Source organism: Pygocentrus nattereri, chromosome 20 (assembly GCF_015220715.1).
Source record: "Pygocentrus nattereri isolate fPygNat1 chromosome 20, fPygNat1.pri, whole genome shotgun sequence".
In the NCBI taxonomy this organism is placed as follows: Eukaryota; Metazoa; Chordata; class Actinopteri; order Characiformes; family Serrasalmidae; genus Pygocentrus; species Pygocentrus nattereri.
This window is the reverse complement of record NC_051230.1, coordinates 12,273,178-12,301,153: the sequence shown is the minus strand read 5'-3', so window position 1 is coordinate 12,301,153 and position 27,976 is coordinate 12,273,178. Positions and strand designations below refer to the sequence as shown.

General features: G+C 39.0%; 3 protein-coding genes across 5 annotated transcripts in view; 2 read left to right on the top strand and 1 right to left on the bottom strand.

Annotated features, from left to right (window-relative positions):
- Positions 1-3,608, bottom strand: part of ptgs1 (prostaglandin-endoperoxide synthase 1) — a 20,127-nt gene extending 16,519 nt beyond the window's left edge. Inside the window, exons 1-3 of the mRNA XM_017691137.2 lie at positions 3,294-3,608; positions 3,112-3,204; positions 1,339-1,455 (exon numbers count right to left, since the gene is read on the bottom strand). Of these exons, the coding sequence (XP_017546626.1) occupies positions 1,339-1,455; positions 3,112-3,204; positions 3,294-3,300 (217 nt within the window). The 5' untranslated portion in view covers positions 3,301-3,608. The remainder of the gene's footprint in view (positions 1-1,338; positions 1,456-3,111; positions 3,205-3,293) is intronic.
- si:ch211-236k19.2 (LIM/homeobox protein Lhx6) lies at positions 3,373-10,203 on the top strand. Its single transcript, XM_017691140.2, has 8 exons — positions 3,373-3,516; positions 5,465-5,587; positions 5,851-5,972; positions 6,181-6,395; positions 7,146-7,228; positions 7,307-7,402; positions 8,548-8,674; positions 9,003-10,203. Exons 1-8 carry the CDS (start codon positions 3,373-3,375, stop codon positions 9,110-9,112), a joined length of 1,020 nt encoding a protein of 339 aa, XP_017546629.2. The 3' UTR covers positions 9,113-10,203.
- A 5,537-nt stretch (positions 10,204-15,740) lies between these two features.
- krt1-c5 (keratin, type 1, gene c5) lies at positions 15,741-22,649 on the top strand. Of its 3 annotated transcripts, none has more exons than XM_017691138.2 (10): positions 15,741-15,779; positions 16,093-16,534; positions 17,307-17,389; positions 17,481-17,637; positions 19,310-19,474; positions 19,750-19,875; positions 20,850-21,067; positions 21,175-21,200; positions 21,512-21,623; positions 21,994-22,649. In XM_017691138.2, the coding sequence occupies exons 2-10, from the start codon at positions 16,139-16,141 to the stop codon at positions 22,034-22,036; spliced, it is 1,326 nt and encodes a 441-aa protein (XP_017546627.1). In that variant the 5' UTR covers positions 15,741-15,779; positions 16,093-16,138; the 3' UTR covers positions 22,037-22,649. The 3 variants fall into 3 exon arrangements, with proteins under 3 accessions (XP_017546627.1, XP_037387373.1, XP_037387372.1); XM_037531476.1 differs by having other exon boundaries at positions 15,771-15,789; XM_037531475.1 differs by lacking the exon at positions 15,741-15,779 and adding an exon at positions 15,835-15,919.
- The last annotated feature ends 5,327 nt before the right edge of the window (positions 22,650-27,976 follow it).

The following is a 27,976-nucleotide window of genomic DNA, read 5'->3' as shown; positions in this document are numbered from 1 at the left end:
TGCAAAAGCACATACTTGACTTGAGTTCAAATTCACCAAAGTTGGACAGCTGCCTAAAGTTACGCTATTGCAATGTGAAGTGGAGAAATCTGGAGAAAATGTAAATCCAAGTGAGCAGGTCTGAACAACTGATCCTGCGGGGAGACAACCATCAGCCACACACCTCACCCTCAAGATCACCACCAACCCACACTAACTAAACCAACTTTGCGACACAGAACAACACAATAATCACACACCAACCGACGAACAACACAAACAACATCTAAGTCCCTTTTACTGAGGGTGTTCACCTCCCATGAGACTCCTCCATGCTGATGGCCCATCTCATGAGTGCCTACAGGCCAGCGACAGCCAGAAGTGGGTCGCAATGTTACCCATACACTTAATGTGGGAAGTCTAGACGTGATGCAAGATGATCTGTATTAACAACACTGCAAAATGGTCACGATGGGCAGAATTGTTATTTTGGGAACTCAATGAAATAGAACAGTAACTGGACAAGGTTAGAAAAACAATGATGGCACAAAATATCATTCAAACTGCAGTTAACAATAAATAATCAACAGGGTATAAATATTGGAGAAAGTACTGTGATTAGTGTAGAATCATAATAGTTTTAATGTGTCATTTGTACAGACTTTCCACCACAGTTTTATCACATTGCAAACTTTTTTTTTTTTTGCAAATGAAATTTTACACAAAATTACTTTTTAGGAACGCTGCATCATCCTGAACCTGCATTCAGTTCATATCTCCCACATAATACTCCTGGGGGCTGAGCCTCTGTGAAACCCCGAGAGGTCTGCCAGGTATGTGCAATCTTCTTAATGAAAACAGTATTGTTTTTCTGTTTGAATGAGTATGAGTGTGCCTGTCTTTTCCCTAGTTTCTTTATAGCTTCTTTCTTTGCTTTTTCTCAGACACTATTGCAGAAACCTGGTGACTACATACAAATGCTGCACTTCAAAAAAAAGACTAAACACCCATTAAACATGCTTTCACTAATCCACACTACCTGAAAACTGTTTAGTTAGTTTAGCATGTAATGTAAAGAACAGTATGGAATAAGTGACCTCTTTGAGATCTGTCACAATCAAATAAGATAATTCTGGCCTGAACTGCACAAAATATGATCAACTTTTTTTGTGATAGAGTAACCAAGGTAGTAATCGGACTACGATATAGCAAATGTTGTGCTACAGAGTTATTGGGAAACGGGTCAGCATGCATTGATTTGGTACTCTGAAATCTCAAATAAAGTGGTACGCAAACTGTCCAGCAAAAAAGAGAGGATGTGAGAGAACAAGTGAAGAGAGTAAGAACATTTTTACTTACGAATAGTGCAATTTTTTCCATAATATCCTGTTCTAGTGCAGTCACATTCGTAACTATCCAGCCCATATCTCACACAAATGCCCCAGTGTTGACAAGGGTAGTAGCAACAAGGATTCACTACAAAGAAGACATAACACAATGATGTTTCATTAGAATAAAGAATACACATTAATGAAAAAAGTATATGCATCACATTTTATTTCAAAATCTAATGTAACAAGATAGTATACACCAAATGCATATATCACCCTATTATAATTGCCAACTGAGCTTCACATCATGTAAATGGCTTAAAGGATGATGAACAAGGTTCAAGCCTGGTAAAGCCTGATATGTGACAAACTTTTTTTTTTTTTAAGTTTCATGGCTTCCTCTCTCTGCTTTAGTGACTGACGTTAGCCTAAAATAGCACAACTTCTGAATGAAATGTGGTTGCATGCATTACAAGGGAGATAACCAGCCTATCCAAACATTTTTCTTAATAGTTCCTGTTACACAATTCCAAGATGTGAATTTCATGCAGATGGGCACAGAGAACACTGTGCAAAGGAGCTTGGATTGACAAGTGTTGATCACCCTGTTAGCAGCAAGTAGAAACATATCTATTTATCAGAGGTATGCCCCATGGCTTCATGCCTTAGGGTTGAATCCTAACTGAGCCTTAGTCATAGGCTCAGTCCAAGGGAAACATTGTTTATTTAGTACAAGAAAGAGATGGCAAAATCCTAACTATAGCTCTCACAGTACCTACCTAGCACTCTCTTGTGAGATACCTGAGATGTAGTACTCAACAATCCTGTACTGACAGAAAAAGTTTACTGACAATGTCAAAAATGTCTGATAGGTGCCAAGTTACCACCTTTCAAATAGAAATAAAGGTTATTTATTTTAACATAATTATGCCACATATTTCCAGTCAGTCAACAGAGCAGTCAGTGTTGCTGAAGCTCAATCTGTGAGAAGGAGCCTTTCATCTGAGACCTGGCTAAGACTAAATATGTGAGAATGGAAATATAAGAAAACTGCGCTCAAAATATCAAAAGCTGTTGCAAGTTCAATTCATGTCACTCATTAACTGTGATGCAAAACTGTGAATTAATCAAATGACTGCAGCTGGTATAAAATTAAGGGGCTCCAATGTAAGAGAAATTGTGTTAATGTGTTAATAAACCACAACAGCCAAAGGGTTTAGACCATTTATCTTACATCTCTGCCATTCATCTGGCTTAAATGTAGGTAGCCTATAGTGATAATGTGAACCCATCCCTCTCAAGTCTAGACACGCTCTTCACTCCTTACACATACCTCCAGGGACAGGAAAACTCAAATGAGAATGAAATCCCTGTATTTTTTTTTACTTTTGGCATGGAATCTTACACGTTATACTAACCTTTTTTGAGCACAGATCAAACTATAAAGTTAATCCAACATTTTAAAAGTTGCAGTTACAATTGTACATAAATTGTCCACAATACAATACATTATGCTTTTCTGAACTCTGCATAAGTGGACCACTGACCACCTGCATGTTTCAGTATAAAGAGAGCAAAATTAGCACTGTTTAACTGGATTTGGCGCTATATAGTATGCCAAAAATGGAAAAATATATATAATTGAATTCACAGTTTCTGATAGTATTTTTAATGTTGCACTGCTGGTTGTGGTTTTTCTCAACAATGCAGAACCTTTTATATGATCCGTAGCAAGTCATGGTCCAGGCTGAAACAAAGTCAAAACAGCTGGCAAAAAGGTGCCTTCCATTTGTCTACTTACCATTTTTAGCCTTTACTGAGTTTTCCTCTTCACCAAGGCATAAAGTCCATTCCTGCACCACGGCACATGCCCAAATGAGAAGAACCGGGTTCACTGCAGAGGACAGAAACGCTGAGGTTACTCTAATGGCCAGTTTAAAAAGAGCAAAATTCTGAATTCAGAAGCACATTTCCATTGCTGACCTTTCATTGTAGGATAATATGCGACAAACTCCTGAACACTGCAGAAACCTGCCGTGGAGGGTCAGGAGAACTGATCAAAATGTCTCGAAAGCAGCGCAGGGCAAGAAACCTTCCATGTGCATTGGTTAAACTGGGCTCTGCATGCCTTTACGGGAAAGTGGATTACGTTATGCTGAACGTGGAGCGTCCAGCCAACCAGACTCGACGAGAAAACAGCTGTGAAGTGGGGCACTTTCCTCTACAGCGGATATGAATGGATCCTCCGCCCCTGACCCGCAGGCACCGCCGCAGAGCGCTCAGGATTAAACTGATGCGTTTTCACCCCGCGTTTCACTTTCACCAGCTCTTTTAAATATGTGAAAACGACCAGTACTGACCAGTGCTGACCAGTGCTGTCCGCACAATTAGACTTCTTTAACTCTGCAAATTGAGCATCGAAGCGACCTGGCGGTCTGCAAGGGAAATAGAATTCAGTTTGGAGGTCCTGAGGAGCCCCCTGCTGGATGAATTGTGTAATCGCATTTTTCTGCAAATGTAAAAGGCATTTAGAACATTTAAGAGGTGATGAGGAAAAACAGGCTTCCCCCTCACTGTTAAAACCATCTCCCTATGGAGAGAAGAAAAATTCTACCCTGGTCTGAATAACATTTCCATAAGAAGATCTCGTCGTTTTCTTGTGAAGTTCTCTTTTACATGCTTTTACTTCATCAGTGCGATCATGTTGGTCTGTCAGTGTAGATGAAGAACTCATGCTTTTCTCATTTGTCTCCAGAAATAAGTAGAACCGAATGCTTATGTTAAGCTCCTCTTTTCTCCTGGGGGTGGTTGAGACGAAAGAAGTCAGAAGTCAGTGATCCTTCATTAACCCTGAAATCTGCTTTATTCCTGCTGGGATGAAGAAAAGACATTTTTCCTTTCAGGCTTAAATTTTCATCTTTTACCAACTTAGATTCACCAGTTTAGATCAGTTCACACCTGCTGTGCTTGAGTTTCAGTTATTAGACTCACTTAAAAAAGATGGCTCTTCAAGGGATCTTTACTAAAGAAATTAGTTCTATATAGAACCATGAACACCCAAAGAACACTTGATTAAAGGGTTTCTTGTATTGTGGGAGAGTTCTTCACATTGATGGAGAATGTGCTGTAGATGGTTTGATATAGAAACATCTTTGAAGAGGGCTTTATACAGCACCAAAAAGGGTTCTTCTATTGTAACAAGCTTGACATCGTAGCGTCGAACCTTTTCAAAAAGGTTCTACATGGAACCACATACAACACATTCTCCATCAATCTGAAGAACACTTTCACAATACAAAAAACCTATTAATCACGTAAAGGATTCTTTGAATGTGTCTTTTTTTATATAGAACCATTTTTTACTAAAAAACATTTAAAGTACCTTCTTTTTGAAGTGTGTACAATGAAAACAAGTCATCTTTTACAGTGTCTTATAGTAAATGAGATGTTGCTGTTCTGTAAAAACGTTTTTTCAAACACATTTTAGAGCATCCTACCTTTTAAGTCCTCTATCTGTCACAAATCACTGTTTTCCATGCAAAGTGAAGGTCAGACGTCTACATAGGTTTTCAGTTTTCAATCTACAGTTGTTTGGCAGAATTTCTGCTGCTGCGGATGGCCTTGGTCCCTTTTGATGGACAGCTGAAATTGACACTCTCACTACATCCTTACCAGGGCACTTCAAGCCATTACAAATTGCAGGGAGCAGGGAGGTTTTTTTGGTTTGGATGAGGTAAGATAATTATTTTTAAGGGTTCCAGGTTAAGAGCTGGAGTTAATCGATTGCAGTTCAGAGGTAATTAGGGCCTGCTGATGTAGCCATGCAGTTTTCTCATTGTGAGAGGCCTATAAAACAGGACAGGCTTAAGGTGAGGCCAGAGAGCATCCAGCTGCTGTAGTGGCCATCACCCTCAGAAATGGTGAGTTTAAACTGGACAACTATCTGTCATGATATTTCAGAAACAGGTCAAACGTAGGTCGAACTGCAGTATCTTTATTGTCTTTTTATTCCCATTTAAAAGGTATTATTACAAAAAGACTTTTAACAAAGTGATCCATGACAAAATGGGCTTTGTCTTTATAAATCTCTTCATCTGACTAAAAAAGGACAACAAAATATTTAAAAACTATACATTTTTATGTTTCATGTGTAGTCGATCTTGAATGGAACAGACGACGGTTTGAAAGAAGAACCATCGCCAGCATCTTTACTAAATGAGGAGACTCCCATCTGTGCTCGATGCACACGGAAAATTCAGGACAGATTCTTATTAAAGGTGCTTATGAGTTTCTGTGAAATAGCGAGCAAAAGACTAAACAGAGCACAATTACTGTAATAAATGTACCAATGGAAATGAATTTTATTGTTGTTATTAATACAGTTGTGTTAACAAATGATTGTGATGTATTATCTTATATTTGTCTATCTTATAATCAGACAGATGATGAGTACTAGCAGTTCTATGGTTTTGTAGATTGTTTTTGTCATTGATTAGTAAGTGCTTTCTGAAACAAAAGACAGATGAAGACTATTTTTCAGGTGAACGATTTAACTTGGCATATAAAATGTCTGGAGTGCTCCGTGTGCAGAACACCTTTACATCAACACAATAGCTGCTACATCAAGAATAAGGAGATTTTCTGTAAGATGGATTATAACAGGTGGGCTTTGTTTGGATTTCTTAATGTAACTTTTTGTAACACAGGCTGCAAAAATCTGCCTGCCAGTAAAAATACTTGCAAGGCCTATTTTTCTAAAGTCACCTATGAGATCTAACTAATTTAAAAATGTATCTGTTTAATTTAGGTTTAGATAAAACACTGTAAATGTGTTATGAAGACACTCACTGCAGTTTCGTTTGTTTTTCAGTACCTTTGGTATTAAATGTGCTTGGTGTGGCCATCATGTCAGCTCCACTGACTGGGTCCGCAGGGCCAAAAACTACACATATCACCTGGCCTGCTTCGCCTGTTTCTCCTGCAAAAGACAGCTGTCGACGGGAGAGGAGTTTGGCTTAGTGGACAGCAGGGTTCTGTGCCGCATACACTATGGCATTGTGGTGGAAAGTATGGCAGCAGAGCAGGGTCAGTTCAAAACATCTGGGGATATTAGTGCTGTTAATTGTGCTGTTGTACAACAACTTAGGTTTCTGCATGCATCATGCATGTTATATGTACCTGCATGAACGCTGGTCAGTGCTGTTGTCCTTCCTGTATCTGTCCAGGTTCTATATTGGATAAATTACAGTGCATTGTCCCTGGGAATGCAATAAAGCAAATATATGTGCTACGCCCATCCAGAATTAGCAGAGATCTTGACTTCTTTTGAAATTTTGCTGTTACTGCTGAACTGAATAAGAACGCTTTTCTCCATAAAGGTGTTATTCACCAGCCCTTTGGATATATTTGAACAAAACTCAGCTTCACACTTATCTAAGTGTCTTCCTTGGTGGAATCGGCCAAAAAACTAATTTGACAGTTTTCTTTTCCATACCATTCTTGTTTACTCATCATGAAACAACAATGGTATGGATTAAACAATGTAAACAACTATGGGAAAACATCCAGAAGCTTGGTTTTAATGATTCCTGACACCACAACAAAGGAATAAAATGTGGGGGTTATGGTATGATTCATAAGACAACTCTGTCACAAACATATTTATATGTGTAATTCCTGAATATAAACCTGCCTAGTTTTTAAATAATGTATTTGTGTAAGCTAGGTGTCCCCAAGCGTATTACGTGCAGTGCACATACTTGTTTTAATGTAGTGCTGAAGTATTAATTACAGGAGTGTGTGACATTCTTTTTTCCCCCTCTTGTGAATGTTCAGGTCTAGAAGGAGCTTTACCTTCAGACTACCTGTCGAAGCCTTCAAAAAGAGCCCGCACGTCCTTCACCCGAGAGCAGCTACAGGTATCCTAGCTGTTCCATACTGAAGATTGTGCTTCTGCATCATGTTGCTGCCCTTACGTGTGACTTTTTCCTACTCAGGTCATGCAGATACAGTTCAGCCAGGATAACAATCCTGACGCTCAGACTCTGCAGAAACTGGCAGGCATGACGGGACTGAGCCGAAGAGTTATACAGGTAAAATAACACCATGCAGTGATGAGAACGTGTATGTGCATGTTCCGGATGGAAAAATAAAGCAGCATCATTCAGTAGCAATTCTTTCATTCTGTATTCAGGAACTGTGAAATCAAAAACTCTGATTAACCGTTAAGCTCTGATATGATCACTATCGAAAGAAAAATCAGTATCTCCAAAACGGTAACTTTACAGGAGAGGACAAAAACATTCTTAACTTTTATTATAAGTTACTGTAAAATGGAATGTAGTTCATGTAAAAAGTATGTGTAATGTAAAAAGGTTTTATTCCAAGTATTGGTCCACTGATTGTGAATGTTTCATACAGTGTAATGAACAAATGATTGATGAGGTCAAAATATACACTTGTGAACAGTGATGATGTGCTGTCTGTGCATTCTTCATTCTTACAACTACATACCTTACGTATCAGATTCATAGTAGTTATCAAGCATCCCATTGATGCTGTAAAAAGTGATTTGGTATTTAAGCTTATAAAATAATTTGGGTGCCTTAGAGGAGAGTTCCACCAATTTTCCAACATCAAAATTTCTGCTTAAATGAATGGTTCAGATATAAACAGTTATTGAGAGCTGTTTAATGTAAAATGCGCTGTCAGAATTGTTCGCAGTTGTGGTGATAGGAACAAAATGCCTTAATGTTTCACAAAAAGTTCATACATGAAATTGTTACAAATATGCTGCTTGATGGCCGAGATGTCGTTTTAGATGAGATTTTGGTCTAAACTGTATTTTGACAGGAATTGTTATAAGGCAAAATAGTACTCAATCACTGGTTACTTTGGATACCAAATAAAATGACTATATTTGCCTTGAAGATGTTGAACTCCTGATTCCTATAATAACAACTGTAAATAAAATGTAAAGCTGTAAATGTATCGAATTGATTTCACACCAAACCACTCTGAATGACCTTATCTCACTGACTGAATTATGCAAAAATCCTCTTTAAGATCATAATATCATTAACCCTGAAATAATCTTTTCATGTTATCTGAACAAACTGGTGAATCTAAGTTGGCTTGACAAAAGAATATCACAATAATATAAAGTATCTGTCATTTTTTATCAATAACTGAATACACTTAGAATTTAAGTTTAAGTTAAGAATTAACACATTCACAGGTTTGGTTTCAAAACTGCCGTGCAAGACACAAGAAGCACCCCGGCATGACGCTGGATGATCTGCATTACTCCCCGTTCAGTAAACCTGAGCCAGCTCTGCTTTCGGCCACGCCTCAGCACATCAGCGGTGAGTGTCGGGTCACTAAGATTCAGCAGCTTTCCTTAAAAACAACTCTTTAAACTTACTGTCTTACTTATGCTACACCACATTACCATATACTAAGTCTAACACTGCATATACTGAGGTTTGATATGTTTTAATTCAATTTTTAAAAACCAGTCTACAGAGCTCTGATAATATACTACACAGATTGATTTAACTCAGCTATATAAAAGAAAGGTTCTGCATGAGAACTTTGTCAAGTTTTGCCCTCTAGCAAGATAAACCCCCAAATTTGTACTACAAAATCTCTCTTTCAAAGGGACAAAGCAGTTCATTTGTTTCTCTTTCACAGATCAGTTACTGTCTGGAGCTGCCCAGAGCTTGGCCATGATGGTACCTTTCAGTTTCCAGCAGGACAGCCCATGCACTGGAGAAGCAACACAAAGGGAGCAACATGATTGAATAATATACATTGTCTACTCAAGTTTGATGTTTTAATGTCTGTGTAAAGAAGCCAAGAATAATCTTAAGGAACGTGTGTATCATAAGACAAAAGAGCAGCACATTTTAAGAGGTTCACATCCAGGGTTAGTGTGCCCCGAGATAAAGAAGAGTGGCGAAGTGTTGGGGCAATGCCCCTCCAGAGGTTTTTCAGAGCAACGCTCCAAACGGTGTGTGATGAGAAACACACACACACGATGGCTGCGTGAGCAACACCACCAATTTAAGTATTTTCTCCGTGATTAAATTACGAGAAACACTGTATTATCTTAGTTTAGAAGCCGAAAATCGCCAATCACATGCTAATGTCTCGGTAGCTAGCTAACTAACTTTCCCGTTCCACCTTAAATAGTGCCATTCGAATACGAAGCTGAAGAATAACTGACTTCAACTCCGTATCACCAGATAATTAGCGGCGGGCCATAATAAATAATTTTCTTATACCCCCTCTTTGAAAGCATATGATGCCCTAAATGTAACTACAGCAGTGAGGTTGCTGAAATCCCCCTCTCTGCTATCACTGAAGTGCGGAGCCCCTAAGGGCCTGTGGTTAAAAAAAAAGTTAATGACATTGCGTTCCCTTGCAAATAAAATACGTTCCCTCGCAAATGATTTGCGTTACGATGCAATGGTTTGTGTTCACTTGCATAAGCTGTGCTTTACTTAAGCTCAGCCATGAAGCAGCTCATTGAATCTGATGTTGATCTTGGGTTGAAATATAAAGACATAGTGTCGCTTTTAATGCTGTTAGTGTCGCAAACTGAAACAGATCGAGGGCCCTACCGTACGAGGTACATTTACTGAGACTGTAGAGAACAACTGCTGAATAAACTCAGCACTGACTGGAGAAACTGGGGAAACAGCCTTTAACGCTAAATATGCAAAAAAAAACAAAGCACTAATGCAGGCAATGGTGCTGGGCACCCCTGGTCCTACGTCTGCTTGCTGTCTGACGAGCATATATTTTGCGAGGGAATGTAAAACTGAAGCTGGGCCTGGTCCTCCCCCCCCCGCTAGTAATGAATATTGAATTTTTATTTTTTATTTTTAACGTGAGGATCGTCCCATTTCGCAGGAGAAGATTTCAACCACTACTCGTTGTAACTCAGTTCCAAGGGATTAGGGTGACACTCGAAAACAAGGGGTAGGGGTAAAAAGAAGAAATGGGATTGAGCCCAAGTGTTTCTTCTGATGTCAAGGCTGAAAATAGGGAGTTTGTCCCCCATTGCTGCAATAACAGCCTCTACTTTTCTGGGAAGTCTTTACCCTAGATGTTGGAACATTGCCGTAAGGATTTGACTGCACTCAGCCACAAGAGCATTAGTGAAGACAAGTACTGGTGTTGGATTATTAGTTCTGGACCGTAAATGCCCAATTATTTATACCCTTCTAGCCGACACTAGGCATTGGGCACGCTGACCATAGGCGCAAGTGCAGCTGCTTCATAGCATCCCATACTATTGGCAATGCTTTTCTAAGGAGATTATATAAGCTGAATGTGTACAATTAAAACCTTAATGTAACAATGCATTATTTAGACAGAGTGTCTGGATACTTTTGGACATTATGTGTAGTCTATGGGATAGTACTGAAGTGTCTGCATTAATATAACTCGTTTGGAATTTGCAATATATGAACAATAATAAACAATCCCTTGCTGGACAATACTTCAAGATCTTTGACTATGTAGCATAATATATGCATGCATACAGAAAGGGTTTAAAGAATATTGAATATTGGAGATGCTTTTACAAAACTGTCCTAAATTGTTTCTTTGGTATATAATGAGGGAGCTTTAGGTTGAAGGTCTTCAGTTTCAGCTTTGTGTGTTTAATAGATACCACGGTTCACCCAATGGGCAATCTAACGATGTCCATTATACAATTCATTCTTTGAGCAATTTAATGGTGACCATAACAGGCATTGAACTCAGCATGTGTTATTGATCACTCATTGATCTGTCTATTCTTGAGGCCATTTCTTGAAATATTCCCAAAGTGTGTTATTGATTAGCCTGCACTTAGGCCCTGCTGAGAAATTGCAGCTTTGTAAAAAGGCAAGGAGATACAAAAATGACCAGAAAATTATACAGTAATGACCACACGCTTCTACTCATTCATGGGTAATTTGTGAACTCTGCCTTGGAAACACAGACAAAGTGTTTCAATAAGTGTTCAAATCTGCACCATCTCTACACTCTATTGTGAACAGAATGACTTTGAAGATGCATATTAATGGATCATATGCAGTACAAAGACAATGTGAGAAGATAATTTATCACACAAAGTACAATTTGCGTCAGCATTATCTTAAATCTTAACTTGCGCTTACCTTCACATCACTCGTAGCTCATTGGTAAGTTGGTGAGAAAAAGCATTTATCCGCAACTAACAATGAAAAAATATGGTTCTTCAAGGGTTCTTTAGTAAAGGCAATCATTCTGTTTAGAACCATGAATTATATATAGAACCATTTAATGTTTAAATTGTTCTTTGCATGGTGAAATCATTATTCAGACTGATGGAGAATGTGTTGTAGATGGTACCTTTTTAAAAATGGAACTATATAGCACCGGAAAAGGGTTCTTCTATTGTTTTGATGTCATTGAGACCTTGTAATATTTGCTCACTCAGTGAAACAACCAAATAATAATTAACTTATATAGTATAAATATTTCACACAATGCAGTATTAATCAAATTGTTTACTGTGATATGAAATCACTGTTTCAGAACGCTACAGAAGATGAGCACAGTTCAGATGTCTGCATTGAATGTTTAAAAACAGGACTGGGAGGAAGAACTATAGCTACAGCTACAGCTATACTTTTTAAAATTCAGTTTATTCATTTACAGTACTTCTTTGTTCATTTTAATTTGCCTTACATTGTATTTAATCTTATTATGTACCAAAATGTTTTAGCAAGCAGTCATTCCAGCTTGTCCAATACAGTGATAATGCAAAAGCATCATTAAATAAACAGACTTTCACAATTATTAGGTCAAATTTACCAATGTCATTCACTGGTTAACTGGCCGAGGGGCAAAGGTAGAACTTTTTGAGCGGGCGGGGGCAGCTAAGACCCAGATATCGTACGTAGCCTACTTTATTCATTAGTAAGAGAATGGTGTAGCTGAATCAAGTAAATTTAATTCATCACTTTTATCCAGTGAACAACATCAATATTTCATTTACACAGGCCCTAAAGTTGTTCATTTAGCCTGTTAATCTAATGCTTGGAAAGCTAGCCAGACAGTACTATTATAGTACTTCTATAGTACTTCAACACATCCATACAGATTTCTTCCCTGCTCTGTTGGTATATGTTTATTTATTTATTAAAATGGAATGTAAAAGAGGTCTCATCACTCTGCTGGACAGTGGAGAAGCTCACCTGCACCACTTGGACCAGGTGTATACCAATGGTCTGAAGGTCCGCTGCCGACGAATCTGCACCCTGGGCCTGCTGGCTGGTGTGGTGGGGAGATGGCTGAGGAGGAGGGCTTGGCTGAAGGATGGGTGGTGGAGGAGGAGCTGGGCGGATCATCATATTTTCATGTCCAGCAGGATCGAAATGCACCTTGATTGGAATGGCAACAACCTGTATTTTAATGTCCAGTGAGCTCTCTTGTGGCCTGGGCACAGGAGCTGTAGCCTGGACGAAGATGGGCTTCTTAGAGCTTCTTGGTGGCTGGGGCTTCTTAAAAACAGCCTGCTTTTGGATCCCCTGAGAATTTCGGAGCTCTCGACACTCTGCTGGCCAGTGGAGGAGCTCAGCTGCACAACGTGGGCCAGGTGTATGGCATCGGTCTCAAGAGCCACTTCCGACCAATCTGCACTCTGGGCCTGCTGGCTGGTACAGCCTACTGCCTGGCACGGTGGGGATGCCTTGACAAACAAGCTTCACAGCTTCACCCTTTTCAGGCACTGGTGTAAACTTGGAGGGCCTTGGCTTCTTTGGAGGGCCCTTCACAGTCTTGCATTCCTTATCCCGAATGTCAGGGAAAGAAGAACCGCTGTCCATTCTAAAAGTAGGTGCACACACAGTCGGAGAGCAATAATAACGCAGTAGCACTGGCCGAGCAGAAACCTTCCTGTACGACATGTGTGATTCATAGATCCGTTGCTTGTAGCTCTCCTCCTTCATATGTAATGCCATACCTCAGACTTTTTCAAAGGAGAATCATGAAAAAGAACTGATGTGCAAGTTCTTTTTCTGTTTGTTTTTGTTTTGTAAAAGAAGAGAAACAGGTGCTGAAAACGAATGTGTTTGAAAGAGCATTCTTTCATGCTCAAAGAACATTTTACATGCTGTAAAACAGCGATAACAGTGTGCTCCGACGAAGAGTCAAATAAGCCAAATGACCAAAGAAGGCAATCAGCCACGATTTTCGTCTGACTGGACACAAGTGGGCGGGGCACCTGTCAATCATTTTCGAGTCCAAACAAACACTTTCGTTATCCAGAGTAATGACTATTAATTTTCAACGCTGTTTATTATATTTGTGCTATTTTATGTCTTTTTAGCCAAGACAGTTAGCGTAGGCATTTAGGGGCTAAACCAGCGACCCCACTACATTGTACGGCCGCTTGTTTGCTGATTGTAACTCGTACAGTACAGAGAAAATAGATGAAGTTGAAGTAGCTTCTTATTGCAAGGAAGGTCAGCTTTTGACGGCCCACAGTTGCTTTTAGTTCTAATAGATAACTACACTAAAATAGCAAAAAAGGAATTTTACTACTTGAATCATTATATAAACACACAGACACCCAAAAAAGTAGCACAACTCTTCTCACAATCCTCTGTAAGTGTAGACAACAGTTTAATATATCATTTTGACTGTACAACCTGTATAGCTACTAAATAAACTTTGCTAGGAAGCTAGATGGCCTGTTTGGTCACTTCAGGCTTGTAATTCAGGCTTGTAATTTTAAAGACATAACAATTAAATCGTTACACGCAATTATTTATGTCACAATTTTCTGTCAGCTCAAATGTCATGATTGTGATAATCCTGCTCCAGCTCATCCAAAAGGTATTGAGTAGAGCTCCATTATTTCAGAGAACGCAGATCCACTGCTCCACAGCCCAATGCAGGGGACTTTATATCCCTCTAGCTAGTGCTTGACATGGACATGGTGACATTAGGCTAATGTGTGGCTTCTCTAGAGAATCACTTTTCTGTGGTGATTATAAGCTTTGTGTGCGCAACTGAATATCTGTGTCAGCAGTTGGTGACCTTGAAGTAACTGTACTCACTAATTAGAAGGGTCGTCAGGATACTTTGAACATGTAGTGTATGACTTTTTTTTAACTAGCGATGGCGCCCCCTTGCATTCTCCTCATGTAAGGGGATGCCATGAGGAGGGGGCGAAGGGAACAGTGGGTATAATTCTTTCACACTGTGTCTCCTGTACTTTTGTCTCCATGAATATTTGCGTAACCCTTCCTGCAGTGCCACAGAGGGATGCTGAGGACAATAGAGGCTGGAATTAAGAATCATGGCCTGATATGTGTGAGTCAGGTGATCAGCCCTACTCCCAGACTGGACCAGTTTCTCAGGGGTTTTGGCTTTCTGCTCTTTCTGACAGTCCATTGTTCATGCTTCCTCCTGGCTAGTGTGGTCTGCGAGGGCCTTTCCCAATGTGGAGCAGAGTTCTCTGGTTTCAGGCTAATATAGCCTCTCTCATTGGGATTGGACCGGTTCATCTAGAACCAAGAAACTCCCTGAGTGTTAAACAGGTTATGCAGGACTGAGAAATAAAGGTTGCTCTAATTATGGTGCACACAAAACTGACCGCACGTATTTACTGTTTGTAGTCTGTGCTATATTGAACCAAAGATCTTGTAAAATCTTTAATTTCATGTGTTTGGTGTCCTTGAGCTAATTATTTGTGATAGGATGGAATCATAGTTTCAGTAATTTTATTTATATTTTCCAAAAACATACCCACACAAATAGTATTATATTGACAATATTGCATTATAATATATTGTATTTAAATTTTGAATATTGATAGCACATAGTATATAATCTACATAGGGTAATATATACTACCACTCCATTTCCAAAAAGTGGTAAACAAAACTTGTGATCAGTGATGTTTATGATTTCTTTTTGGCTAAAGATCACAGAACACAGACACAAAAAACACTCACAAAATTCACCACAATGACTATACAGCATCTTTTTGTACTTTTCCCCCTCCATAAAGGGTAAAAACAAAGCTGATTCAAAGATATTTGGAACGTTAAGGGACTTCCTTACCATATTGTCAAGTTCTCAGTTCTGCAGTCATGGTGTTTTTGGTGTGTGTTCTTATTTGTTTTTCAAACTGTTGAATGATGCCAAGTGCCTTAGGGCACTGAGGTGTCACTGGTTGTTTTGTAAAATCATCTGGTGTTTTGGTGTTTGTGAATCTGTTCCCTGAACTGTCTTTAAGCAAGTGACAAAAACTACAAATAGCATTCAAGCTGCATCTGGTATCTGGAATATTCCGGTTGGTCAGTTCTAGCCAATCAAATCCAGGAGCAGCGCCAATACAAACACCCTGCCCACCTGAGTCTATAAGTGACACCTGCATTCAGAGCATGTAAGCCAGACACAGACTGTGATCGTTTGGAAAACGTGAGCATAAGTACCTTATATAGACTTTTTTCCTCTTTCCACTTTACCTCTGTTTATTTGAGGCGCATGTACGTGTATTTGGTTTTCCTCTAATTTGTCTGCAAAAGTCTGCTTTTAAAATTCTCTTCAGATGCAATTAGGTATGCTGGTGGAAACGTAAAAGAACTAATAAATACGTCATTTCGTTATTAGGGCTATTGACTTTAATGATGGTAACAGTATAGTAACTGCTATTATGGTAATATATTTGGGAAGTTGTTTAGTTTTGTGAAATAAAGTTCATTAATTGTATTCTGTTCACTTCTTTCCACAGCCAGCCCTCACATTCTGCAGTTCTTCCTTTTTCCACCATTGTCACAATGACCTCCAGCCTGTCCACGCGTACGTATTCTGTGGGCCGCCAGCCTTCTTTCTCCAGCCTCTCTTTGCGAGATACTGGCAGTCGTTGCCGCTCTAAAGCCCCGGTGTCCCTCTCATCTGCTAGCACGCTGTCTCTCTCCCGCTCTGTCTCTGTGGGCAATGGCCTCAACATCCTGAGTAACCTTTCTCTGAATGGCCTGTCTATGGGTGCCAGCGAGAAGGAGACAATGCAGGGTCTTAATGACCGGCTGGCCAGCTATTTGAACAAGGTGCGCTCGCTGGAGAAGTCCAACGCTGACCTGGAGCTGAAGATCAAGCAGCTGATGCTGGAAAGAGCACCTAAAGGTCACGATATTGAGGGCATGATGGCTCAGGCTCATGCTATTGGACAAGAGGTCTGTGCAAGTTTCTCATTTCAAAGCTTAGCTGCATCTTCTTAATGAAATACATTCAGTCAAATAACAAGAAAAATACCGACTCAAGAAATTCTTGTTATTTTTTATTGTTTTTATGTTTATTTGAATTGTATAATATATATATATATATTAGAGTTTATTCTAAGCATGTATTATAGTTACGTAATATAAGTTTAATATATTGGGGAAAAAATATAAAATGTGCTATAACTTTTGCAGAGGTCAGATGTTTATATTTACATACTTTTATATACTTTTATATTTACATATATTTATATACTTTTTCCCCAAAATGTACAGTGCAGAAAATACTGTAAGCAGAAACTGTGTATTAGAATGTGCAGAAGTTTTTTCCCTTAGAAAATCATGAAAAGATGTTGCTTAGGATTTCAAGAAATATTGCATTAAATAGGCTAAATTTGTGTAACTACATAGAAAGGTATAGAAATATGTTGAATAATTTTATAATATTCTTACAACAGTCTCACAACAAGAAATATTAGATATGTTGTCTGGACTGAAGATGATTTCACTTACTAAGATATAATTTTTTTCAATGAGGGAATACAATTAATTCCTCACTGCCATAACTGTATATCTTACTAGTTTCTTGTTAGTTGCTTTAAGAATTTATAAAAGTTTCTCCTTAATACGTCTTAAAGTTTAAGTGAATAATAAGCTTAATTTTAGGGGCTTAATTGGGTCAACATTCAGAAAGCCAACAGGCTGATATTAATTCCTTCCTCTTTAGGTAAGGAAAAAGACCCTGGAAAATGCTCGGATTATGCTGGAAATAGATAATGCAAAGCTGGCTGCTGATGACTTCAGGATTAAGTGAGTTTCCCCATAACTTGGCTTTAAAAGAAAAAGGATTCCAGGAAATGCCCTGATGTTGTTTTTGTAAGTGTGTATTATGTGCCTATAGATGGGAGGCAGAAGCTGCTCTTTGTCAGTCAGTTGAGAGAGACTGTGTCGCTCTACGCAGAGCAAAATCAGACCATGACCAGATCATCACAACTCTCAGAGGAGATCTGGACAGTCTGAAAGAGGAACTGTTTTTCCTGAAGAAGAATCATGATGAGGTGATGTTTATTAAAAATAACTCATTGTATCAGTGCTTAGTATTGTATGAAGTGCATATTAGGAACATGGCCCAAAAACTAGTAAACTAATCTAACAAATGCAAATATCTTAAAATGTGCTTCCAGTAATACACTCTTAAATAACCAACATGCCAGAAAGGCTTTACTGGAGCAGTGAACCACTTTTGGTTCTGTGAATCTTTCAGTGAATGATTCTTTAAATATTACGAACAACTGTTTTAAAGAGCCTTCATGTAATGTAAAGGTTCTCTGCCAATAAAACATTTTTCATAAAATCAGATGTCAAATACAAGAAACCTGTAGTAACCTAAATATTAAAACTGTAGATAGTCGAATGGTCAGTGTTATGTCAATAGGAGAGGCTTATCCATATGTGAAAGGAACACTGTTTACATGCTTGTCTTGTCAGTAAAGCAGTGACAGCTGTGGAGCTGTTGATGTCTATTGTAAATGGAAACACCCAGTCCATCTTTTTTCCCTTTAACTGCTAGCACACACACAAACACATATACACACACACACAGCCACACAAAAGTAAGGGACAAAAGTCTGTACCAGAAGGATGGGTGTGTTTTAATAGGCAGGAGTGGCACTCTTGTTGTATACACAAGATAGCACTTCACACAGAGCACTGGGAAACTATATATATTCAGGATGTTTGCTATAATTGCTGCTTGTAAAATCTATTACATGTACACCTATTACATAGTTCAGTGCACTATATGTTCATAATATATTGTCTCTGTGCAGTATAGCACCTACCTATATGGAACCTTAACTTTTATAGCTTAGATTGTCATCTTGTGCCATCTGGTATACTGGCAATGTTTTACTGGCCAAGTATCATGTGAAAAGCCTGTTTTATGGTATATGAGATATAATGTATGCTGTATGCAATGTGGTTTGAGAAGCTAAATTATACATTACATTCCCGTACAGAGCAAGGTATCCAGTTAATTTGGTAGCATTGACCAAATTATTCAATACTACTGAGTGTCAAAAAATTCAGTAGTCTTAGACCCTCTTGTATGTGTCTTGGATAGACAGATGCATTTACACTGCTATAACATGGTGAAATGCATCTCACATCACCTCCTGAGGTGGTTTGAGCGACCAGATTTGTATCCATTTAAATGCGTCTTTGGTGTGTGACTTGGCCTTATCCAGATATAATCCAGGTATGCAAAACATACAAAGTAACCAGGTGTAAATGGGACCTTGGAATCCATCTTGCTTGTTCTAAAATTTGGACTGTTGATTGCGTGTCTAAATTAATGTCAGCGCTTCTAATCTGCAGTCCATTGTGGCCAGTAAACATACTCCCTTCCAACATCACACGTTCATTTCTGGATTAAGCCACACCTACTTTCTGTTGTTGTTAAAAATAGTAGGCATTGAAAAAATCTATCACGTAGGATTTATTATCGAATCTTTGTATCAGTATTGGCTAGAACATTTAGTCCCCTTATAACAAAATATAGAAGCTAAAACATGCTTTAAATCAGTGTATATACCTAAAATTTAGAAGGTAAAGAATACTGTACATCTCTGTATATAACGAACATTTAGAGGCTAAAACATGCTGTATATCCTTGTATATAACTAAAACATAGATCTTGGTATGTGCCTATGCTTCTGTCTCTCTCTGTAGGAAATTAAATCACTGAAGGCCCGTTTGGCTAACGAGCAAGTGAATGTGGAAGTAGATGCAGCCCAGGGGCCAGACCTAGGAGCTATAATGGCTGAACTAAGAGCCCAGTATGAGGGCATCGCTCGCAAGAACAAGGAGGAGGCTGAAATGTGGTACCTGAAAAAGGTCAGTGAAAGAACACCTCTTTTTTGCTTAGCATACTCCACAGGCTACATATACAAACTGCTCTTGAGTGGTTTGGTTTAATTATTGTTGTCTGTAGAGAAACAGTTTGTACAAACACACATACACACACATCTTCTAAGTCACTTCTCCTTCTGGGTCATTGTTCAAAAAACAATTCTGACCCAGTTGGTGGGTTTAAAATGTTGTGGAATTCCTTAAGAAAGGCATTTGTGTTACAAGATCACAGTATTAATGAAAATCTGTGCACATGTTAGCTGGAGTCCGTGCAGTCTGAGGTGAAGGAGAGCAATGAAGCTCTGCGATGTGCTCAGAGTGAGCTCAACGAGAGACGCCGCTTCCTGCAGAGTCTTGAGGTGGAGCTGGACAGTCTACGCAAGCAGGTAAGCTTCAAGATCTTAGACCTTTACTGAGGAAAGGCCTCTGCAAATGCACAAAGGCAAAGGTAAAAAATACAGTTGCATCATTATTTTTAGCTTCTATTCGTTCAACTCATTCTTGCTAAACTCAAAATATTAATACATTAATAAAATTCAAAGCAATAGAAATATTTTTTAATATAAAAGTTTTTTTTTTTTTTCATGGTAATCAATATGTCAGTAGCCGGATATGCCAGCATGTCAGGACCATGTTGTCTCTTCTTTGTTCAGCTACTCAGAAAGCTAAACCTGCTGTTTGCTATGGTCTGTAAGCACACTGTAATTAAATGTGTTTACCCAGCCTGTCTATAACAGTTTAACAATGAATGGAATGTTGCAGGGCACTGACACTGTATAAATGTGTCAGATGGGACATAGAAAACCTTCAGAAACATTTTATTTGGCCTTCACTTTCTCGATATCAGGTGATGTTGTGTATTGTGCACAGTCAGCATCTCTTACCATTATATTTATCTAATAAGCCCTTGAGACATCCTGCACTCAAAAAAAAAACATTTATTTTAAATGGTAAACTCATCTTACATTGTTTCTTAAGATTATAGATTTGTATCTGGGTCAAATTTCTTAAAATGATGCCAGTTTCACATTTTTTAAAGGAAAAGAAATACTTCTAGGTCATTTTATGTTAATACTGAAGTTATAAGGAGTGTTTCAGACTGAGCTGCTTATTTACAGGACAGACAGTCAGAGAACAGAGGTCATTTACAAATACTCACAGCAAAGTAACTAAAACAGCCCACTTAAATCAAACGGTTATAGAGAGCTTGGGAAGTGGTCGTGTAGAAATGAATTATATATTTTTGTTTTTGGTACATAAACATCATAAGTGGACTTTATGGAAGTAATAGAATAAAATTATATAATTTATTACATAAATTACATATATAGTTTGGATCACATACTGTGGCTCTCTCCAGGTTGGCGTTTTAGAGGGGAACCTTGGAGAAACTAATCATAAGTATGCCATGGAGATGGAGCACATGCAGGGCACTCTGACACAGCTCGAGGATGAGCTCTCGCAACTACGTCTGGACATGCAGCGCACCAAAACTGACTACGAACAGCTGCTGCGCATCAAACAGAACTTGGAGCTGGAGATTGCCACCTACAGGAGGCTGCTGGAAGGAGAGGAGGTGTAAGTGCTCAAAGCAGAAATTTCTCAGAGTAATATGAATACAAATGGAGATAATGTCAGAGGAGTGTGCAGCTCTGAATCACATTTGTTTTATTTTTGTGTTTCAGGGTAAAAGAAATCGCAGCCCCTAAAAGTAAGTCTTCAAGCAGCTCCGCTGTAGAAAATCTAAAGGGCCAGTAAAATGCATTCCTACTCCTTATCATTTCAGGGTGAATAGGAGGGCGACTGAATGAGCAGTCATGTGTAAAGGTGTTCATGGTTGTGATGTCATAAGCATGATGAATTCAAACATGCTGTTAAAGATTAAAGTATGTTGAACCTTTAAAAGTGTTCTCAGTGTAGGTTAAACTGATTGTTCAGTGTTTATTATGTGGATCCTTTAAATCTGCTAACTTTTTTGTGAAAGGTCTGTTCTTTTTTCACATAGCCTTTTGTGTTTTGTAGAAGAGCCTGAAGTAAGAACACGGAAGATTGTGAAGGTGGTCACCCAGACTATGGTCAACGGCAAAGTGGTGGATGAATCCAGTGAGGTGGAGCAGATTGAGGAGCGCAAGAAGTGAGTCCTGCACTCCTTCATTAGCTCAAGCCATGTCTACATGAAAATACTTTAAACACCTCTCACACAATGTTTGTACAGTTCATTGGTGACATTAGCCTCGGTTACACTGTCTCTGGAATCAAAATATGACCAAAAACATTACTATTACTAGCAAGTCATGATCTGTTGAATTTGTTTATTGTTTGGATGTGAAGTAAATAAACATACTTATGTTTGAGATTGCTGTGCTGTGTCAGGTGTCTAATTTCCTCTATACATAATATTTTTTAGTAACTAGCTAGTTACTGCTGGCTAGCCTACTATAGAAACAGGTATGTATTTGTGTTGTGGTTTTACATTGTACTTTTTTTTTCTTTTATTTTTACAGGTTTGATCCATCCTGGAGTGTAATTCTAGAGAGGGTCATTTAAACATAGCAGAAAGCCAATATATTCAATATTCAGGATAAAACTGCCCTATATCATGTGGTATTAGACTGTGCTACCATGTAGTGTCAGATTTAAAAACAGGGACAGAAACCAGTCTGGTCAGAGGCCTAATGTAGTGGTGATAGAAACTAAGCATAGATACAAAAACCCCAGTATCTCTGTGAGAACAGAGGGAGCAAACCAGCCTTGACACACAAACACTGTGGTTTCAAATGTCAGTTCTTTTGTGGTGGTTTGTGAATGAAATACTCTCCCTAGCCATTCTCCCTCAGGTTGTGTTGCTGTGTTGAGGCTTTTTTCCAATGTGGACACCATAGTAATTTTACTGATTTGTGGATTCCTCCCACTCGCTCTTACTCTTTCTTGCCAGCCCTGAAGAACAGGATAACAGGACAAAGGTGTACATTCCAGTACATGTTTTTTGGGTCATTTTATTATGTACAAGTAAGATCAAGTATCACACAGGGGTGGTACTTGGTTCAAGAGTTTTCCAGAGTTTTGCAAAATTCAGTCCACCATTTGTATATTTCATTTCCATCAAAATGGCCATTAAGTTGACCAAGACGTTATTCACTTTCCAGAAGAAATTTCTAAAGGGATTAAACATAAAATAATCCACCCATATAAAGAACAGGAAAGTCTAAATAAAGTAAGTGAAAAACAAGAGCTTATACCCCTCCCCCCTGCCCCCCCACCCTCCGGTCCCTGGAAAGGAGTTAACGCCAAATTAAAATACAGTCAGTACAGTCAAAAAACACGAAATAAGGCACACACTTCACATTAGTTTTCAATAGTGACATATGGAATGCATGCCAAAATGAAAAGCTAAACCTCTATTCCATTATTTTCACATCACCTGACCTCTTTACTGAAAAACAACAAACGAGGACTTGCATTTGAGAAGTAAAATACATAAACATATATACCAAACCATATACCGAACATATATACCTCACTGAAATGCAGTCATAACAGTGTAAAGTGAAATACAATGCACACATGAGATTGTGTTTAAACTGTGACATTTGGATAACACCAAAATGAAAAGTAAAAGATCCATTATTTTGATTTAACAGGGGTTTGATCTCTTAACAGAAAATAAGACGTGTGGATTTGCATTTGAACAACATGCTGAAGTTGAAATAAACACAAACCTCCTTTCACTCAGTCAACTCACTATACTGCTTCCCACTGCGTGGTGCAATCCATGTATTACACTTACAGTGTATTACATACATCACTGCATTTCAATCAGAGCAGTGAGGTATTTCTTCCACAATGAAATCCACCACAGCCACCGAATTTTGAGCATGGCTGAGAAAACAGTCAGAAGTAGTCAATTGTAGCTGTAATTCACAGAAGATGTCCTTTCACAATATAGCTAAAGAAGTACATGATCTAATTCACCTTGATCACTGTTGGACCGCTCAACCCTGAAGCTGTTCCAAAATGTACATTTTTTAAATCTGCTGACAGAAAGGACCTGTCCCATGTTCTCTAAACTCTCAGCTTTGAAAAGCACGTAGTTGTCTGTAATGGCACCATCCTTAACTTGAAGAATTAGAGTGTTAATTTCTCCTAAGAACCATGCAAAATCTGCTAGACCACCAAAACTGTCACCATTACAAATACAGTACTTAAAGCTTTCAACTTTGAGAGAGAAAAGACAGTCAAGCTCCACTCTTACTTCAGATCTGAAAAAATGAACCTGGTCAACAATCCTCAACACTAAGGGTCTGAAAGAATGTGTAACTGTAAAGAAGCCTTTACTGATAAAAAGGAAATTGACAAAAAAGGAAAAAGTAGTACATTAAACAAATAAGCCTCTGGTGTTCTCAGAACAATGGACTGTCCACTCCAGAGTCCAGACCTCAACATCACTGAACGCATTTAGGGTAACTTGGATTGTGATAAACAGAAAATGCAACCAGAGAATGAACTTTGGAGTTGGGTAAAATATCCTTACAAATTTCCTTGAAAAGACAAAAGGAGGGCAAATTAAATATTGAAAATAATAATAATAATTTTACATTTAGTCTTTGAGGCTTCTCTGTAATTTTCTGTTAAATGTTTGTTTTCAGTTTTTCCTGATGCATGAATAACAGAATTTTTGGCATTTTGACTTTGAGTGGTCTCTGGCCTTTGCACAGTAAAATTGACAGAAAAGTTTCCAAAATATATTTTGTCTGTGTGTTTCCTTGTAAGCCATTTTGAGCTGATACCAACTGTATTCACACAAAGAATAACAATGAACACCAGATTTGAGTAACCTGAGCCAAGAGGTCACCAGGGGAAAATCTGAATGACTTAAACCAGTAACCTACTTACAGGGGAGATGGTCTGACACAATTTAGCATCTTCTGTGAGATGATCAAAAGGTATGACAAGCTGGGTTATGCAGTAAGGTTCTCCCCAGGGTAATACTATAAAGCTGGGGTCAATTCAATACTCTCTCTCGTCCTCACAAAGAACAGCTCACAATGGACAGTCTTTTCAGTGTCAGCAGCAAACTAAGCTGCTGGAAAATAAAGGATGCACTTAATTGCTGTGAAAATTGCTAAATGAACTGTCACAAGCAGTTAAAGAACTTCTACATCTAAATAAGAAACAGACAATGACACAATGCATCATACTTGCATAGCAGTGGATTATTGTTGCCGCAATGCTGAAACAAGACAATGTATTATGTCAGTTTTTATAACAATTATAACCATTATAACTATAGCATAAATCTGGAAAGACTGTAGACTTGCAGGCTATGGAAAATGAGAACAAAACAAACAAACAAAAAATCTGTCATTTTTACGAGTCTGCCTCCTGTTTCTTTCATTAATATGAGGCTGAGGGTGCCCCCTGGTGGATAAACAGGTGGAAAAACTGAAATGGACGATTTTTTTTTTTAGTTTCTTAGTGATAATATGTCATTTTTAGGGTCCAAGCACGCAGTGCATAGGACCCTGTTGTTTTTGCTCGGATTTTTCTTCTTCTTCATCTTTTTCTCCTGAAAAACGTGTTGTGGAGAAGAGACCGTAAGGCATCCAGACACTAAACTTAGTGGGTAGGTGTAGTTTGTGTGCAACTCGATAGGCAGCAAAAATGACCCAGAGTGGCCAAAGGGGGGTGCTATAGAGCACCAAAACACGTTTTGCTTCATAACTTCATAACTCACAGACAAAATTCTTTTTGTGCGTCATTCCTTGGGTCAAGCCAAACAGCTTTGCCACTGGTACCATTTAGCTCCGCCCACTTATATTTTTTGGTAATTTGCATAATATGCAAAACCTACTTTTGTGAACTAGTCCTACAATTTTCACTCAATCTTCAATTTTCTGGTATCAGAAAACTCAGAAGAGTCTGTTTATCATGCATTATCAAAAAAATGTCGACATTTGCAAACATTATGGCTGCCATATGCTAATTAGCCCTTCTGACAAAACTCAAAATTCACTTAAGTCTCTATAACTCGACGATGCTTTATATGCTTATTCAAGACAAGATTCTATGAATGCCTTTCAATTTTGGTGGACATATGTCATTAGGGGGTGGGGCAATTGCCAATTAACTGTTTCTCAGCATCTGTGTATCCGATCAAACTGAAACTTGGCAGGCATCATCTACTACACATACTATATGTGAATCTTGAAGGCCAATTTGATACACTGAAATTTATGGCCACCATCAGCCAATCAGCAGGCCTTGTCATTGATCAATCATCATGAAACTTTACTGGTGTCTACATGTATCTACTTCCTAACAAACAGTCTAGTTTCAAAAGATTTGACCACAGAGGGGTGCGATACATAAAACATTACATAAACAATACATAAACCTATTACTACATGTCATTACTATATTATTACAATTCTGATGCAAATTCCATATGAATCCATTGTAGTACATCATGTCGTATATATATGTAGTACATATATTTATTTAAAAACTTAGTAATCATTAACAAACCAGCCATTAGGGGTGTACTTTGTGTACTTCTGGTGCCGGTCCCAAGCCCAGATAAATGGTGAGGGTTGCATCAGGAAGGGCATCCGGCGTAAAACTTGTGCCAAAACTATCATGTGGATCACAAATATGATTGCCATACTGGATCGGTTGAGGCCCGGGTTAACAACAACCGCCGCCGGTGCTGTTTACCAGCAGGGTGCCAGTGGAAATTGGACTACTGTAGGTTGAAGACCATCAAAGAGGATAGGAGAAATGCGGGTTAGAAGGCAGCGAGAGAGAAGGAAAGGCAGGGGTGTGGAGGTTAGAGTAGGGACTCTGAACATAGGGACAATGACTGGTAAAGGCAGAGAGCTTGCAGATATGATGGAGAGAAGGAAGGTAGATATTCTGTGTGTCCAGGAGACCAGATGAAAAAGAAGCAAGGCCTGGAACATTGGAGGTGGATTCAAACTGTTCTATCATGGTGTAGAGAGGAAGAGAAATGGAGTAGGGATAATCCTAAAGGAACAGCTTGTGAAAAGTGTTCTGGATGTAAAGAGAGTGTCAGACAGGATCATGAGCATGAAGTTGGAGGTTGATGGTGTAATTTTAAATGTGATCAGTTCATATGCACCACAGGTTGGTTGTCAGTTAGAAAGAGGAATTTTGGAGTAAGATGGATGAAGTTGTAGATGGTGTCCCTAGAGAGGAGAGATTAGTGATTGATGCAGACTTCAATGGACATGTTGGTGAAGGGAACAGAGGGGATGAAGAGGTGCTGGGTATGTATGGTGTGAAAGACAGAAATGCGGAAGGTCAGATGATTGTAGATTTTGCAAAGTGAATGGAAATGGCTGTGGTGAAAAGGTATTTTCAGAAGAGGGAAGAACACAGGGTGACATACAAGAGTGGAGGGAGGTGCACCTAGGTGGATTATAACCTTAGCAGGAGATGTCACCTAAAGGAGATTGGAGATTGTAAAGTGGTGCCAGGGGGAAGTGTAGCAAGGCAGCATAGGGTGGTTGTCTGTAGAATGAGATTAGAAACAAAGAAGAGGAAGAGAGTGAAGACAGAGCCAAAGATTAGCTGGTGGAAGCTGAAGGAGGAGGATGGTTGCAGGCAGTTCAGGGAAAAATTGCAACAGGACCTTGGGGACAGTGAGGAGCTACCTGAGGACTGGGAAACTACAGCTAAGGTGGTGAGAGAAACTGGCAAGAATGTGCTGGATGTTTCGTCTGGTCAGAGGGAAGAAGACAAGGAAAGTTGGTGGTGGAATGAGGAAGTCCAGGAGAGTATTCAGAAGAAGGCAGCTAAGAAAAAGTGGGATAACCAGAGAGATGAAGGAAGTAGGCAGGAGTACTGTGAGTCTAGTCGCATAGCGTAAAGAATGGTGGCAAAGGCAAAGGCTCAGGCCTATGATGAGCTGTATGAGAGGCTGGACAGTAAAGAAGGAGTAAAGGACTTGTATCGTTTGGCTAAACAGAGAGATAGAGCTGGAAAGGATGTACAGCAGGTTAGGCTGATAAAGGATAGAGAGGGAAATGTACTAGTGAGTGAACAGAGAGTGTTGAGTAGATGGAAGTAGCACTTTGAAGAACTAATGAATGAGGAAAACTAGAGAGAGAGGAGGACAACGGGGGCAGAGATAGTGGATCAGGAAGTGCAGAGAATTAGTAAGGTGGAAGTGAGGGCAGCTTTAAAAAGGATGAAGAATGGAAAGGCAGTTGGTCCAGATGACATACCTGTGGAGGTATGGAGATGTTTAGGAGAGAAGGCAGTGGACTTTTTAACCAGGTTGTTTAACAAAATCCTGGAGAGTGAGAGGATGCCTGATGAGAGGAGAAGTATTGTACTGGTCCCCATTTTTAAGAACAAGGGTGATGTGCAGAGCTGCAGTAACTGCAGAGGTATAAAGTTGATGAGCCACACCATGAAGGTATGGGAAAGAGTTGTTGAAGCAAGGCTAAGGCGAGCGGTTCAGAT

Bases quoted from the DNA above. Each gene is read 5' to 3' on its own strand.
- krt1-c5 (XM_017691138.2), top strand. From the start codon at position 16,139: ATGACCTCCAGCCTGTCCACGCGTACGTATTCTGTGGGCCGCCAGCCT. The intron at 17,638-19,309 runs GTGATGTTTATT...CTCTCTCTGTAG, and splicing joins TGAAGAAGAATCATGATGAG to GAAATTAAATCACTGAAGGC. The intron at 19,475-19,749 runs GTCAGTGAAAGA...TGCACATGTTAG, and splicing joins AAATGTGGTACCTGAAAAAG to CTGGAGTCCGTGCAGTCTGA.
- si:ch211-236k19.2 (XM_017691140.2), top strand. From the start codon at position 3,373: ATGTCTCGAAAGCAGCGCAGGGCAAGAAACCTTCCATGTGCATTGGTT. The intron at 5,588-5,850 runs GTGCTTATGAGT...ACTATTTTTCAG, and splicing joins AGGACAGATTCTTATTAAAG to GTGAACGATTTAACTTGGCA. The intron at 6,396-7,145 runs GTCAGTTCAAAA...GTGAATGTTCAG, and splicing joins AAGTATGGCAGCAGAGCAGG to GTCTAGAAGGAGCTTTACCT.